The sequence below is a fragment of the Antennarius striatus genome, chromosome 7 (assembly GCF_040054535.1).
Source record: "Antennarius striatus isolate MH-2024 chromosome 7, ASM4005453v1, whole genome shotgun sequence".
In the NCBI taxonomy this organism is placed as follows: Eukaryota; Metazoa; Chordata; class Actinopteri; order Lophiiformes; family Antennariidae; genus Antennarius; species Antennarius striatus.
In genome coordinates this window covers 10,059,867-10,075,656 of record NC_090782.1, presented here as the reverse complement: position 1 = coordinate 10,075,656, position 15,790 = coordinate 10,059,867, and the positions used below count along the sequence as shown (strand labels likewise).

Below are 15,790 nucleotides of genomic sequence, written 5' to 3'. Positions count from 1 at the left end.
ATTATCTCGAGCTAAATATGGATGCGCTATTTTCTCTGAACTTCACTCATTCTGATGTACCGGTATATTCTTTGCGCAGCATCACTTAGGAGCCTGACAGCTACACAACCTGATTCATTTTCAAAAATAATGAACGTTAATTTAAAATGATGACGTGCAGTTTGTTTAAATTTAGGAGGAGAATATACAAGTTGCACACATACGTGTACATGTCCTGCGCTTTCATTGTTTCAGCTGTCGTGTATTTACTGCCCCCATTTGGCGGGTTGTGTGTATTGCATGTACACTTTTAGCGACGTTCATAATTCGTTAATAAGAAATAATAATGCATTAAGATCAGGGCGTCTCTAAAATTCTCTTTTGTATATATTGTCCAGTAGTACATTAAGTAGCACAGAAACACTGAGATAACGCTAAATGTACAGTATAGAAACATTTTTCAGCAACTTCTATCGTGTCTGAGAGCAGGAAGTGAAAGCTTCCGGGTTCAGCTTTTCTAGTGATCCCATTGGCTGATTCACTTCTCCCACTTGGTGATTGGCTTAAAAGTCCAAACTAAGGAACTTTTACGACAACTCTCCTCGTTGAATTATGAGCCAGAACCACCGCTGAACAACTTTGTGACTGATTATAATGCACTTCACATCATACACCATCACGTTGAAACACACAACAGCTCTGCTCGTTATCACACACACCGGTTTAAATAGCACCTCCATGCTAGCGCGTCAGATCGCAGTGCTGATTGGTTGATTCCCGATTGGGGCGGGTTTAATCTTGCTCTGCAGTGACTCTAATGCTCTACTGAACAGATGGGAAGAGAACACCTCACCTGGAGCAGGGCTGTGTTCCACAGGTTGGATGAATGGTAAGTAGAATATTAGCGTTATTAAGGGTAATGACATTGTGGCCTTAGTTTAATACTCATGTTACACAGCATCTTGGCGTGCGCACATGTTGCCAAGGCCAACAGGTGTGTGTAAATAATGAAAACTTGTCAAATTTAATGAGATGTAACTTCTATCAGCACTCATTGTCTTGTCACCTTGTACAGAGGTTCCCAAACCACCATGAAGAGTCTGAAGGCAAAATTTAAAAAGAATGAGGTAAGAGACAGAAAAAAAATCAAACATGTTTATTATTTAAAGTAGCACCTGGTTGTCGTTCAAACATTTTAGAGATGGGAGCATTCAATGTGACATGTGTGTGTGTGTGTGTGTGTCTGATGGTCTCTGGGATTCAGTGTCACTTAGCAGCAGCAGGAGAGCAGTGCTGTCTCCGGCCTGCTGCTATAACCTGAGATCTCAGGTAGCTTTCAATTATTCACATGTACACACACACGCACACGCACACGCACACACACACACACACACACACACACACACACACACACACACACACACACCTTTGTAACCCCGTTCTCTAATATACAGGACTGTATTTTCAAGATGTTGCTTTCTCCCTGCTGAATGGAGACACTTATCAGTTTTCATAATGGGACTCTAGTGACCAGTAGGAATGACTGGAGCTAATATGTGGTCAGAGCACTTGGACCCTGACAATACTTTTAGTATAATTCTTCTTCTTCTTTTCCTTTCGGCTTTTCCCTTCAGGGGTCGCCACAGCGAATCAATTGCTTCCATCTAAACCTGTCCTTTGCATCCTCTTCTCTCACATCTAAACCTGTGCTTTGCATCCTCTTCTCTCTCTTTGCATCCTCTTCTCTCTCTTCTCTCACTTTTAGTATAATTATAGCCTGTTAATATCCATCTACTTCTCTTAAATCCTCGAGTGCACAATTCATAATGATCTCTTGTGTTACAGTACTATTAATAGTTGGATATACAGGTTAGACACTGTACGTAGCCTGATAGATATCCTGCATGCATGTATCTCCAAGGGTTTCCCACATAAACCCCTTAATATCCTAACAAGTTGTCCAGCGTTCGGTTTTGATTTGTGTGACTCGTGATATCCCCTCTGCGTGTGAATGACCATCCAAATCAGCAGAGCAGAGCTGGCTCTGTTACTGCTGTTTTTGCTGAGTCCTCACATCACACAGGCCCTGCTTAGTTAGTGCAGAGAAACAGATCTTCAGTGTGACGCTGCCTGGGGGCTGCCGTACAGGACCTGACGAAAAAAGACTAATGGAGACAAAGAGGGTGCAGGAAAATTATTAGGTTAGAGAAAGGAGGTCAGCGAGGAAAGGTAGGAGGTGGCCGTGTGCCGACGGACTGGCTGTGTCCTCAGAGCAGCTGAAGCAGGATGATGGGATAGCGTATTGGATGCAGACGGGGAGCGCTGCACAAACAGACTTTATTCAGGACAGCAGATCCTGTGTGTGTGTGTCTGTCAGAGTTTTATGTCTGCTGAGATTCAGGCTTCCACTGACAGTGTGATTGAGATGGTAAATTTTTTGTGTAGATTTGACTCTGACGTTTCTGTGTCTGGTTGTCTGGTTCTAGTTCAGTGTAGTTTCCAGGTTAAATGAGTATGTTTGTGATGAAGCAGTGGCTTGCTGGTCTGCAGCTGCATGTTGTTGTGTGTGTGATGCCCTGCTAGCTGTTATGGATCCCGAGCAGCCTGTTTTTAGCCTCATGAAGCGACTCTGCTCTTGTGTCAGCCTGCTGCCGCTGCCAGTAGGTATCTTCTCTCATTATCTACTAATCTTATGAGTAACAGAAATTAAAATCAATTAGTTTATCTCTCTTTTCCATGATTTGTTCAAAATTCTAAAAATAGTTTGGCATATTCAGTTAATGATCTGAGGGCAGAAAAAAAGTATTCTATTCTTTTGTAAGTTCTGAAGTATGCAGTGTGGTTTCAGCTTCTACTGGGGCAGGTATGGTGGCTAACCCTAATCCCCTACCCTTAACCCTAACTCTATCCCTATCTCTAACCTTAACCCTATCCTTATCTCTAACCCTAACCCTATCCCTAACCCTTAACCCTAACTCTAACTCTATCCCTAACCCTAACCCTAACGCTAACCCTAACCCTAACCCTGACCCTATCCCTAACCCCCCCTCAGAGTCAGGACTGGAGTAAGAGTGACGAGAGGCTCCTGCAGGCCGTGGAGCAGAATGAACCCGACAAGGTTTCCGCTCTCATTGTCAAAAAAGGTCTTTGTCCCACCAAGTTGGATGCTGAGGGCAAGTCGGCGTAAGTTGTTCACCTCATTTTTATCTTAGTCTCTGAAAGCAGTTCAATGTTAAGAATTGTGGAAAGAGAGGAAGTACTGTATTCAGATATGTTTAATTTTATGACAGACTTGGGAACGGTTATGATCACGTTTTCATTAGTCTATGACTGCCTAAAATTACAAATATATGTGTTATTACTTTTTACCCATGTGTCCAAGAGCTTTAAAATATGCTCAGCATAAAAAGATATTGTTTTAGCAAGTTCTGAAAATCTCTTTTGTAAAAATGTACATCCACCTGTAATCTGTTAATCCCAAATCAATTTAAATCAATGGCACCTGCTTTATATTTAATCCCAGCACCAATGAGGATGTAGTCAGGAATAGCCTTGTAACGCTTGTTTTACATTGATGGAAGAGGAGAATGAATCCAGGAGTCATAATTCTGCAGAAAAACAGTCCCTTTATACAACATTTTATATTCGGCTGCGTAGTATTTGGATAGTGTTGGGTATTTGTTCTTTTTCCTACTTTTCACTAAACTAAACTAAACTAAACTAAGCTAAACTAAATTAAACTAAACTAAACCAAACTAAACGAAACTTAAGAGTACAATCAACAGTTATTCCTAATTTCCCACCTCTTCCGGCAGGTTCCACCTCTGTGCATCCCGAGGTCGACTCGACTGTCTGGAGGTCATCATCGCTCTTGGAGCAGACCTCAACATCCCAGACGGCGCTGGTATGTGATTCTACTGTCAAATAAACTCGTATCTCGTTTGCCAAGGCTGTCCTGTCTGTCGTGGCTTGTTTATAAATGTCTGTTTGTGACTGGCTCCAGGCTTCAGCGCCCTTCACCTCGCAGCCAAAAACGGCCAATCAGAGTGCTTGAAGAGACTCTTACAGGTAGAGCTCAGCTTTAATAAAGAATTGTGGACGCTTTGGGATTTTTCTGACCACAAATTATCAATGGTTCATCCCTTCATTTCATTCTGTTTATTTTCCCTGGTAGGAGAAACTAGAGGTAGATTGTAGGGACAGCATCGGTAGGACACCCCTTCATCTCGCAGGTAAGCTGCTGAACTAAAAATCGACACCAGTAGTCAGTATAGCTTTAATAGTATACATTACAACGGTTAGAATGTATGCAGTCTAGGATCATTTGAATGTTTTTCCTGTAGCTGTCAGCGGCTGCTTGTCCTGCACTGAAACCCTGTGGGATTTTAAATGTGACCTGGATGTTCAGGATGGAGTAAGTTTAAGAGATTATCTACAATATTCACTTTTTTGGCTGAATTATTATGAAAGATTAATAGAGATTCAATTTGTTACCAGAACATTAGACGTTCTTAACAAGTAACCGTGTTGTTGCGCCATGATGTTTGAATGATGGCATGTTTATCCCTGTCAGGAAGGAGCCACTCCTTTGATTTTGGCGGCCCAGATGAGCAGAATGGAGCTGTGTGCCTTTCTCTTGGGTCGAGGTACCAATGTAAACACACAAGACAACCAGGGAAGGTACAGAAAAAGTATTTTCTACTCATTCTCTTGGGCTGGTGAGTTAGCTGGACCACAAGAGTAGGGCATGAAACAACTTTTTTAGCATAGCTTGCTATCAAACCTTTGGGCCATTCTCACTGTCTGCAGATCTACTCTTCTTCTCCTTTCGGCTTGTCCCTTCAGGGGTTGCCACAGTGAATCAATTGCCTCCATCTAACCCTGTCTTCTGCATCCTCTTCTCTCACACCAACTACCTTCATGTCCTCTTTTACTTCATCCATGAATCTTCTTTTTGGTCTTCCTCTAGGCCTCCTGCCTGGCAGTTCAAAACTCAGCATCCTTCTACCAATGTATTCACTATCTCTCCTCTGGACATGTCCAAACCATCTCAGTCTGGCCTCTCTGACTTTATCTCCAAAACCTCTAACATGTGCTGTCCCTCTGATGTACTCATTCCTGATCCTATCCATCCAGGCTACTACTGACATGTTATTCTGCTGCATTACTAGCAAGTTTGATACTTATTTGTTCCTGTTTAATTTTATTACATCCCGCTTCAAAGTGGTGATATATTGTAGTTGTCAACGTTTGTGTGTTCGTCCGTTAGTTGTTTGTCCTTTAGTCCACCAAATATCTTCGCAATAGAAAGATGAACCAAAAAGCACTTTACTGGGGTAGCAAAGGGGATGAAAATGAGATGATGAGCTTGGCCTTGCGGAAACTAGGTCAAGGTCAAATTTCAACTTTTGTACACTCAGGAACCGAATAAGATAGAAAGACGAGGGAGCAGGCCAGTGTGAGTAAGACCATAGATAAAAGCTACTACTTTGATCTACGAAAGTAGGTCAGAGCACTAGCTGTGATCTTTGATCTATGCAAGTAGGTCAGGGTAAACTTGAATTCAGGGGTGTCACGGGATGTTGCAGTCTGTGACTGCATTGGTACTTGTTTTTATTTTGGACCTCAGGTCTGCATTGATGCTGGCGTGTGAGAGTGACAGTGTAGAGACTGTGGAAGCTCTACTAAGAGGCGGGGCCAACACGCAGCTGGTTGACGCCCTCGGACACAAAGCCACCGACTACAGCGTAACCACAGGCAACCATCACATCATGCAGATGTTACTGAATGGAGCACCTCCAGGTTCAGTATGAGGCTTGAAGTCTTTTTGCATGTAACCAACAAGGCCATGTCATAAATCTAATTAAATTAGTTCTGTTAAATGAGGTGGAATAAATGGCTTTCATTTGCAGCTTCTGCTGTTCCTTCAGGACACAGTGGTAATAGTAGAAAGTGGATCAGGCAGACAGCTTGGTGTAATTGTGAAGTGGGATTTTAAAAAAGAAAGGGACACATAGACGAAAGGCTTTTTGCCCTTTCATCTCCCAATAAAGATGCCGCTGATTTATCTGAAGCAGATGTGTGGCTGCTTTGAAAAGGAGATTAAGGAGATAATTTGGTGAGCATATGATGTGTCCACACAAAGGTTTTTTTTTAAGTGTAATTGCAGATTCTTTTGATTTTGCTGCAAGGTACATGTATGATACAAATAAAAATTACATGTTACAAAAGTGACATGAAGTAGGAGAATGTACCGGAATCTGCTGTTTGATTTAGTGCTTTGTTTTAGGACTTAATTTGTCATACTGTGTGTTTCTTTCCCCCTGCATACAAAGCTTCTGAAGGCACAGGCGAAGAGGTAATGCTGCATAGCTGTTTGCTGGGTCACTACCCATCAGATGAGATCATGGCTACTTTGGTTGATCATGTTGTGCATGTTTTCCAATATGAGGTCATTTCTTTTGTGCATTCATTTCCCTTTGTTGACGATCACGTTTCCTTTACACGTCACACTTGAGTTGAGCTTGACCTCTGCTTGTTTATCATCCCCTCCCACCACCACACAGTCTCCTACAGTCCCCTCGGCCACTTCCTCAATGCAAGGGGGCACCACGCCTCGCAAACGGAAGGCTCCTCCCCCACCTCGCTCTCCTCTTCAGGTACTGTGAGAAACACCTTGACTTACAAGCTGTGGCCAGCTTCCACATATTGCTGTGTGTGCATCACTTACATTCATCTACAGTACTTCATTGGCTCCGTAAGTTTTAGCATGGGGCTCAAGAAACGGTTACGCACAGTATGTCTATGATTGATTGACTGAGTTAATTATTATTATCCATCCATCCATCCATCCATCCATCCATCTTCAACCGCTTATCCGTAGTCGGGTCATGGAGGCAGCAGCTTCAACAGGGAGCCCCAAACTTCCCTTTCCCCGGCCACATCCGCCAGCTCTGACTGGGGGATTCCAAGGCGTTCCCAGGCCAGTGTTGAGATATACCTGAGGTCTCCTCCCAGCTGGACGTTCCAGAAACACCTCCCTAGCTAGGCGTCCCGGAGGCATCCACACCAATGCCCAAACCACCTCAACTGACTCCTTTCCACGCAAAGGAGCAGCGGCTCTAGTGTTTTTCACCTTATCTCTAAGGGAGACACCAGCTATCCGCCTGAGAAAGCCCATTTCAGCCGCTTGTATCCGCGATCTCGTTCTTTCGGTCATGACCCATCGCTCATGACCATAGGTGAGGGTAGGAACGAAGATTGAACGGTAGATGGAGAGCTTTGCCTCTCTGCTTAGCTCCCTCTTTGTGACAACAGTGCGGTAAAGCGACTGCAATACCGCTCCTGCTGCCCCAATTCTCCGTCCAATCTCACGTTCCGTTGTTCCCTCACTCGTGAACAGGACCCCAAAATACTTAAACTCCTTCACTTGTGGAAGGACCTCATTCCCCACTCGGAGAAGGCAGTCCACTGGTTTCCTGCTGAGGACCATGGCCTCAGATTTGGAGGTGCTGATCCTCATCCCCGCCGCTTCACACTCGGCTGCAAACCGGACCAGTGAGTGCTTCAGGTCACAGGCCGATGACGCAAACAGGACCACATCATCTGCAAAAAGCAGTGATGCAATCCTCAGGCCACCAAATTGTAAAGCCTCCTCACCACAACTACTCCTCGATATCCTGTCCATGAAAATCACGAACAGAATCGGTGATAAAGCGCAGTCCTGGCGAAGGCCAACAGCTACTTGGAACAAGTCCGACTTACTGCCGAGAACCCGAACGCAGCTCTCACTTTTGGCGTACAGGGATTGGATGGCCCTGAGGAGAGGCCCCCTCACCCCATACTCCCACAGTACTTCCCACAGTATATCCCTGGGGACCCGATCGTACGCCTTCTCCAAGTCCACAAAACACATGTAGACAGGATGGGCATACTCCCAAGCCCCCCCCAAGGATCCCTGCGAGAGTAAAAAGCTGGTCCGTTGTTCCACGACCAGGACGGAACCCACATTGTTCCTACTTAATCCGAGGTTCGACAATCGGCCGGACCCTCCTTTCCAGCACCTTGGAGTAAACTTTCCCAGGGAGTCTGAGGAGTGTGATGCCCCTGTAGATGGTACACACCCTCTGGTCCCCCTTTTTAAAAAGAGGAACCACTACCCCAGTCTGCCACTCTTTCAGCACTGTCCCAGACTTTCACGCAATGTTAAAGAGGCGTGTCATCCGTGACAGCCCCTCAACACCCAGAGCCTTCAGCATTTCCGGGCGAATCTCATCAACACCCGGGGCTTGGCCACCGTGAAGTTGTTTAACTACCTCAGTGACTTCGCCCCGAGAGACTGACTCGGATCCCCCATCATCCCCCAGCTCTGCCTCTGCAACAGAGGACGGGTCAGTTGGGGTAGTTGGATTCAGGAGTTCCTCGATGTGTTCCTTCCACCGACCGACAACCTCCTCAATGGAAGTCAACAGTTTCCCATCTTTGCTGTATACAGCTTGGATGGTCCCCCGTTTCCCCCTCCTGAGGTGGCGTCCCCTGCACGGATCCCATCAAGGACCCCATTTAGGGACCCCAAGAAGGCCGAATACTCCGAACTGATATTTGGTACGTATGCACAAATAACAGTCAGAGTTCCCCACCACCACCACAGCCTTAAGGCGTAGGGAAGCGACCCTCTCATCCTGCGGGGTAAACTCCAACACCGCGTTGCTCAGCCGGGGGCTTGTGAGTATCCCCACACCTGCCCTGCGCCTCACGCCTGACGCAACTCCGGAGTAAAACAAGGTCCAACCCATATGCATGGAGGTAAGCCCTGCCAGATCCAACTGGTAACGCTCCACCTCCAACACAAGCTCCGGCTTCTTCCCCACCAGTGAGGTGACATTCCACGTCCCCAAAGCCAGCTTTTGCCGCCTGGGTCTGGTCCGTCGTGACCCCCTGTCGTCACTGCCACCCATATGGCAGCGCACCCGACCCCATCGGTCTGCCATGCGGGTGGTGGGTCCACAGGGGTGGGAAGAGTCCACGTTGCCTTTTCGGGCTGAGCCCGGCCGGGCCCTGTGGCAGACCCAGCCACCAGGCGCTCGCTGACGGGCCCTCCGTCCAGGCCTGGCTCAAGACGTGGGCCCCGGGGTCATTTTTCCCTTTTTCCGATTTTTCCCTTTCCGATTTTTCATAGGATCTTCTGAACCATTCTTTGTCTGGCCCTTCACCTGAGACCTGTTTGCCTTTATTATTATTATTATTATTATTATTATTATTATTATTATTATTATTATTATTATTATTATTATTAGTATTATTAGTATTAGTATTAGTATTATTACTATTATTACTGTATAATAATAATAATAATAATAATAATAATAATAATAATTATTATTATTATTATTATTATTGCTATTATTGTTATTATTATTTATTATTATCATATGAGAAAAACATAGCATCATGGTGGTGCAGTGGGTAGCCCCAATCTGAAATACGAATTCCGGGTCTGCTGGAGCCTATCCCAGCTCATTATGGCCAAGAGGCAGCTGTGGCCACAAACTCCACACAGAAAGGAATAGATCCTGGAACCATCTGGCTGTGAGGTGACAATGGTACCTACTACACCACCATGCTGCCTATTATTACAATTAAGATTATTTATTTTTGTCATTATTATTGTTATTGTTGAAATTTTTATTATTGGTGTTATGTTATTATTTCACTTTGGAAGAGACCAGATTCAACCAGAATAAATAAACTCAATATTACCCATATGGTACTGCTTTGCATGAAAGATACAGGCATTTTTGATAATTTTACTGCACTTCACTGTTTCTATAAGAGAAATGCTTCTTCGGAGTGACAGAATCTTAGATTTGGTGACTAATTAAGATTTTTTTTTCTGTTGTCTCATCAAACAGATCCAGGGTTTGCAACCCCAGAATTCTGCTCCATCTGCCCCGTCCCCTGAGCCCCAGTCCCCTCCTCTCTCTCCTCAGCCTCCAGAAACACAGCAACGAGCCCAGGATAGCACAGTAAATCTGGATTTCATTTAGTTATAGTCTCTGCTTGTCCCTCTTCCAGCATGGAATGCACTTTGTGGGGTTTTTATTAATACTTTGGTTGTTTGTGTGAGGTGGAGGATGAGGAGGTGTTTGAGGAGATTCGTCGACTCCGTCTGGAGAGAGGCCGTCTGCTGCAGAAGATCAAAGCCTTGGAGCAGCAGCAACAGAGTGCTCTCTCTGCCCTGGAGGAGGTACCACCAACAAATGTTCTTCTCTTTCAAGCCTCTACTACATGCTTTTTGATCTATGATGATGTTTTTATTATATCTCTATGTGCACCTGTATCAGAGAAACTAATCTGCTTTTAAAGTTTGTAGTTTTTTTTTAACCACTACCTTTCTGTGTGTGCCAACACTACAGCTGTCTCAACTAAAACAGAGGATGGAGAAGGCAGAGGCAGAGAGAGACAAGCTGCTTGAGGAGCTTAAAGGAGGCCATGACATTGGGACCAGTGACTCTGAGGACATGGATGAAATGTTTGACTTTCCAGGTATGCAGTCTATGATTCATGCCCTCATGGAAACCATGCATGGATTTTCATCAGCATGGAGCTGTTAGTAAAGTACACAGATCAGTTTTTGAATTCTTCCTCTAGAGAAGCTGCTCTCAAAGCGTTCCAGAGCCTCTCCTACTCAGGATGAGGCTATCTCTCATGGGGATGCTAACTCGGCACACACCCATCCTGTTCCGGGGGACCCAGGAATGGTTGCTGGGCTGCGCAAACAAATAGAGGAGCTGTCCTCACAAAATTCTGAACTAGCTCTCAAAGTACAGGTAAGGTCAGAGAGAGTACAAGTGTACAAACACACTACACACACACATCAGCCTCTTTAAGGAGGATAAATTAATGAATGTCATTAACAAATGGACCCCGAGGAGAAGGTGACGGTGCTGGTTCACGTGAAGCTTAATATTGCTGACTCAGGCATTGGTCATTCCACTCAAAAGTTATGCTACTGCCTTCTGAAGCATTATTACACTCGGACAGGGGTGTTCACACAGATACAAATAAAGCAGCATCAGATGTAAACATGGGAGCAGCAGGAAGACTTTCTTATGTTCCTTAGGGTCATGCTGATTGAAGCACTGAAGTTTGTTTGGAATATTGTTCTGTTGTTGAGGAATTCCTTCAACATCATCATCATCGGTGCTACAACTTTAGGAACGTACAAACACTGAATCATTTTTTTAATTTCCTGCATTGCCCCACCATGATGACTTTCAATCCTGTCACCAGAAATGTTATGTACACTTACAGCAGTAAGGTGAGGATCATCAGCCTATTCTCTGTATTGTGTGTAGATGCTGGAGATGTTTGAGAAGGATGACACAGACATGGACACCTCCAGCTCAGGCTTTGTTCCCATAGTTCAGTATGAGACCCTGAGGAAGGAGTTTGAAGCCCTTCAGGAGCGCTTCTCTCAGGCCCAGGCTTCAGACGAGGCCTCCAGCATGGCAGAGGAGCGGTAAGGTCCACTGATTTAATACATTCAGCCTCATGTTGTGCTGGCAGACTGAAGCAGCCATCACAAATCAGATCCAGGAAAACTGTTAGATCAGGTCTCCAGAAGCAGCTATGGATGGTTGGCTTCATCAAGCAAAAATCACCTTCATTTTCTGACATCACCTTCTAAATTGAGAGGACTGTCTCCTATTGTGGGATTACAATTTATCATTGGAGTTTTTCATATGAGGATTTAATTGTTTGGGTTAATGCTCAAAAGCTTGATACCTCTTTCTTGCTCTGCAGCGGTGATCAGAAGTCTCCGGATGCAGAAAGTGTGGAGTCTTTGAAAAAGAAGCTGCATGAGCTGGAGGAGCTGTTTGCCTCCTCCCAGGCTGAGCTGGAGGAGCTGAGGGAACAGATGCGCCTCGGGGTGCTGTCTGTCGAGTGTGGGGAAGCGGATACGGCTGCAACAGGTGCTGGGAGCGAGGGCAGGTCTGGGGCTGCAGAGGAGGGTCAAGAGACACAGCAGCTGAGAGCAAGAGTGACAAAACTGGAGGAGGAGCTTTCTAAAAGACTGGGTGAGGCTGGGCGTAAGAGCAGTGACACAATCAAACAGCTGACAGAGAAAGTTCAGGAGCTCCAAGCTGCTCTGGCCCAGAAAGAGTTTACAAAACAGAAAGAGGAGACAAACAGTGATGGAGAAACTTTGACGTGCCTTCGTAATAAAATAGCCGAGTTGGAGTCATCCCTGGCCGAAAGCAGGACGACCGGGACGGAGCGAGGAGGAGATAGAGATCAGGTCCGTCGTCTGCAGGAGCGTTTGGGGGAGCTAGAGGGGCAGCTGAGGAGCCACGTGCCTCGCTCCGAGCTGGAAGAAGTGCAAGTGGCTCTGGGGCTTCAATGCGAGCAGCTCGCCAGAGAGAGGGCTGAGGTGGCGAGAAGGCTCAACGATGCTCTCCTGGAACTGGAGAGACTCCGGCCTCCTCCACACGGAGATGATGAAGAGGAGGAGGAAGAAGAGGAGGACCGCTCAGAAAGCTCAGGGCCCTCTGTCGTATCAGGTGTGTGAGGCCTGTTTTGGAGTTTTCAGATTCCTTTCCTTGATGGTTTTATTAATGCTCATGCGTCTGTCCAAGCAGACCACTCCAGACGCTCCCTGGCTGCGGTGAGAGAAGAGCTGGAGGTGGCGAGGCAGGAGGCGGCCCAGGCTTTGGATTGTCTGTGCGCCGAACGGGAAGGCCGAGCACAGGACGCGCTGCAACTAAAGGATGCTGTGTCACTCTCAAAACACAGGGAGGCGCTGTCTGCAGTCTCAGAGCAGCTAGCTCAGACCCTGAAGGAACTCCAGGAGGAGAAGAGCCATCGCTGTCAGGCTGAGGAGCAAGCTGCCAGATTTGAGGCCAAACTGCAGGTTCTGCAGGATGCCGTATCTACAGAGGAGCATGAGAAAGTGAAGGTCAGCTGGAGACTTTCACACCTTATGATCAACCTGAGCTGCTGATGTTTCATACTCGACCTCGACTGTATTCATAAAAGTTAAACAGTCTGTCAATCTTAAAAAATGTTGATTTAGACATTAACTCATTGGCTCCAGCCATTTTCAGAGCAGAACTCCCTGAACTCTGCTCTGAAACTTTGAAGCTTTGAAACTTTGTTGCATCATTAACTGCTGAAACTTCTCTGTCTCCCTCTGATTCTCCATCCTCTGTTCTGTAACTGGATCAGTGCTGTTGTTTTGTTTACTGTAGGGGCAAATCTACTGTATGTAAACTAATTGACTTCATTGCCAATTTAAAAAATCCTAAAGCCACCTACCTATTTATATTTGCAAAGAATGTTTCGGGAACTATATTTTTTTGTTCTAACCGGTTCAGGAACGTCAATTCATTGGTGGAATGTAAAACCGTAAACGTTATAATACTGTTTCTGTTTGGAATGAACCGATGGGCAAAAAAATTCTGGTTCAAGTCCTGATTTACTATGAAATGATGAAAAACCTATGTAGCACGTGAGGCTTTGTTTTTCTTTCTTGGAGTACATTTGCCTAATCAGCATTTGCTGGTCAGACTGCATTGATCATTGAATTCTTGTGTTTCCTGGGATCAGGCAGAGCTCCAGCGCATCCTGCAGGCCAACGAGAGTAGTGCAGCAGCAGCTGAGGAGGCTCTGAGTGAGAAGGAGATGGAGCTGAGAGAGCTCAAGTCCCAGAAGGCTGCAGAGCAGGGCCTGATCTCAAAGGAGGATCACGAGGCCCTGCGGCTGTCTCTGCAGGCCGAGATCAACGCTGTCACGGCTCGTTTCAACGATCTGACCCGCAAACATGAGAAGACCTGCACTGAGGTGTGTGTTTGCTTCAATGTGAGTGTGTGTGTTTGTGCATACCAACATGTGCTTCATTAAGTATGCCTCTCCAAACCTTTCTAACTCCACGCTGCATGTTATTGTGTGAACCACAAAGAGAGCCATGTTCCATGAAGGTCTCTTCTCTGCCTCTACATTATTCATGTGTGTACTGCTTTCTCTATTCAGTCCTCTGTTTCATAGATCCTTCTGTGTGTGTGAACTGATGCAAAGATCTGTTGTACGCTCAGTTTGCCTCCTTCCAGTGTAATTCATTCAAATAAATAAAACCCATTGTACTTTATAAATGAAGTAATTACCAATTACCAGCGGTGAAATGTTGAATCTGTCAGACTGGATAACAAGTACAATTTAATTGCATAAATAGATATAACTTCACAAAAGTTTATTCTGCAACTGTGGGCTTCAGTTTGTATGAACCAAAAAGCAAAAAGCGTCTGAATCATAGATCTGACCAAACGTAGACATTGTTGCTATGGTGACACACTACCCCTGGTGGTTTTACCGATCCAGGTGTTCCAGGTGCAGAGGGAAGCTCTCTTTAACAAGAGTGAGCGACAGGTTGCGGAGTCCCAGCTGGCCTCGGTGCAGCAGCAGCTCACTGAGCTCCAGACCCAATCCAGCCACATCCAGGTGCTCCACAAGGACATCCAGGAATCCCAGGGCTTGGTCAAGGAGAAGGACCGTAAGGTGAGAATTCACTTCACACATCTGCTGCTGAAGCACCTGTGAGGCTCTGATGTCTCTGTCTGTGCAGATAACAGAGCTGTCCAAAGAAGTTTTCCGGCTAAAGGAGGCACTTGGAGCTCTGTCGCCTCCTCTCGGCATCACCTCCACCCCGTCAGCCACCCTTCATGGTAACCCTGGGCAGCAGGTGGCGCTGCAGAACCGGATCTCCATACTCACCCAGCAGGTCCAGGTACGGAGGATACTAACACGAGGGATTTATTAGGTTAGTAACAAAAGCGTGACGTCCCAAAGGCTTGACCTGACAGTAACATCATCTGGATGGGTTTCTTGCAGGACTGGGAGAGAAAACATAAACAGGTGGTGGCTATATACCGCTCCCATTTATTGGCAGCTGTGCAGGTCAGTGGAATACACAAATAGATGTCCACAGTGAAGGATAGAACCTCTTTGTGCTTCATTACGCTCCACTACCAAGGTCCTAATGAAAGTTTGTTTAGATGTAGATCTTTTAGGACACTGAGTATCTGCCTGTAGTCTACTGTAGGCAGGTATCTGGTCTCCAAAGCTTTAGGTTTTGTGCCTTTAAAGCCTCATTGATTTGGGAAGGGTTTGGGAGTTTTTTTTATTAATCTGAGAACATTATAACTTCTTCTCCCTATACTCACAAAACCAGGAGCCTGTCAGATGGAATGTTGAACATTGAGTTTGTGTTTTTGGTGTTTGTCACACAACAGGGACGAATGGATGAAGAGGTGCAGAATCTTCTATTGCAAATACTGAAGATGTCACATCAGGGGCAATGAACCCAACACCACCTCCAGTCCTTTACAGATCAGCATGAAGCAGTTCCAGTACAGCGATGGGACCGGTGTCATCGTGAACTCTTCTAGAATGTGAAACATACCTGATTCATGGTCAAACATATCTGCATGCATAACAAATAACAGTCTCAAGGGGTTGACTGATAATGAAACAGGGCCAAATAGATCAGTGGAGTGCCTTCACGACTGGATAAATGAGATGACAGCAGCCCAAGTCAAGGCTTTATGGTGGCAGATGGTGAATGAGAATAAAGTGTTATTTAGAATAGTCCGATGCACTGATTGTGTGAAAATTTACTGATTTTATATCATGTTATAAAATGGGAAAGAATTTCTTTTGATCCCAGTCTTTGTCTGGCTCCTCATGAACACTAAGGATAGAACACAGCAGCCTCCACATCATGCCTCACATCTATTTTTGGTGATGGAAATCTGAA

At 45.5% G+C, this 15,790-nt stretch overlaps 1 protein-coding gene across 3 annotated transcripts; it reads left to right on the top strand.

Moving 5' to 3' along the window:
- The first annotated feature begins 803 nt into the window (after positions 1-803).
- ankrd24 (ankyrin repeat domain 24) lies at positions 804-15,699 on the top strand. Of its 3 annotated transcripts, XM_068319346.1 has the most exons (23): positions 804-868; positions 1,055-1,106; positions 3,032-3,162; positions 3,795-3,883; positions 3,983-4,047; positions 4,154-4,211; positions 4,323-4,393; positions 4,553-4,659; positions 5,609-5,781; positions 6,315-6,337; positions 6,546-6,638; positions 9,891-10,004; positions 10,106-10,225; positions 10,395-10,524; positions 10,630-10,808; positions 11,337-11,500; positions 11,785-12,542; positions 12,621-12,937; positions 13,588-13,821; positions 14,356-14,532; positions 14,600-14,761; positions 14,866-14,931; positions 15,267-15,699. In XM_068319346.1, exons 2-23 carry the CDS (start codon positions 1,071-1,073, stop codon positions 15,333-15,335), a joined length of 3,336 nt encoding a protein of 1,111 aa, XP_068175447.1. In that variant the 5' UTR covers positions 804-868; positions 1,055-1,070; the 3' UTR covers positions 15,336-15,699. The 3 variants fall into 3 exon arrangements, with proteins under 3 accessions (XP_068175447.1, XP_068175448.1, XP_068175449.1); XM_068319347.1 differs by lacking the exon at positions 6,315-6,337 and having other exon boundaries at positions 5,609-5,786; XM_068319348.1 differs by lacking the exons at positions 804-868; positions 3,032-3,162 and having other exon boundaries at positions 1,087-1,106.
- The last annotated feature ends 91 nt before the right edge of the window (positions 15,700-15,790 follow it).

Excerpts from the sequence above, each read along its gene's own strand:
- ankrd24 (XM_068319346.1), top strand. The coding sequence starts at position 1,071 with ATGAAGAGTCTGAAGGCAAAATTTAAAAAGAATGAG. Across the intron at positions 3,163-3,794 it reads GATGCTGAGGGCAAGTCGGC|GTTCCACCTCTGTGCATCCC; the intron begins GTAAGTTGTTCA and ends CTCTTCCGGCAG. Across the intron at positions 4,048-4,153 it reads GCTTGAAGAGACTCTTACAG|GAGAAACTAGAGGTAGATTG; the intron begins GTAGAGCTCAGC and ends TTTCCCTGGTAG.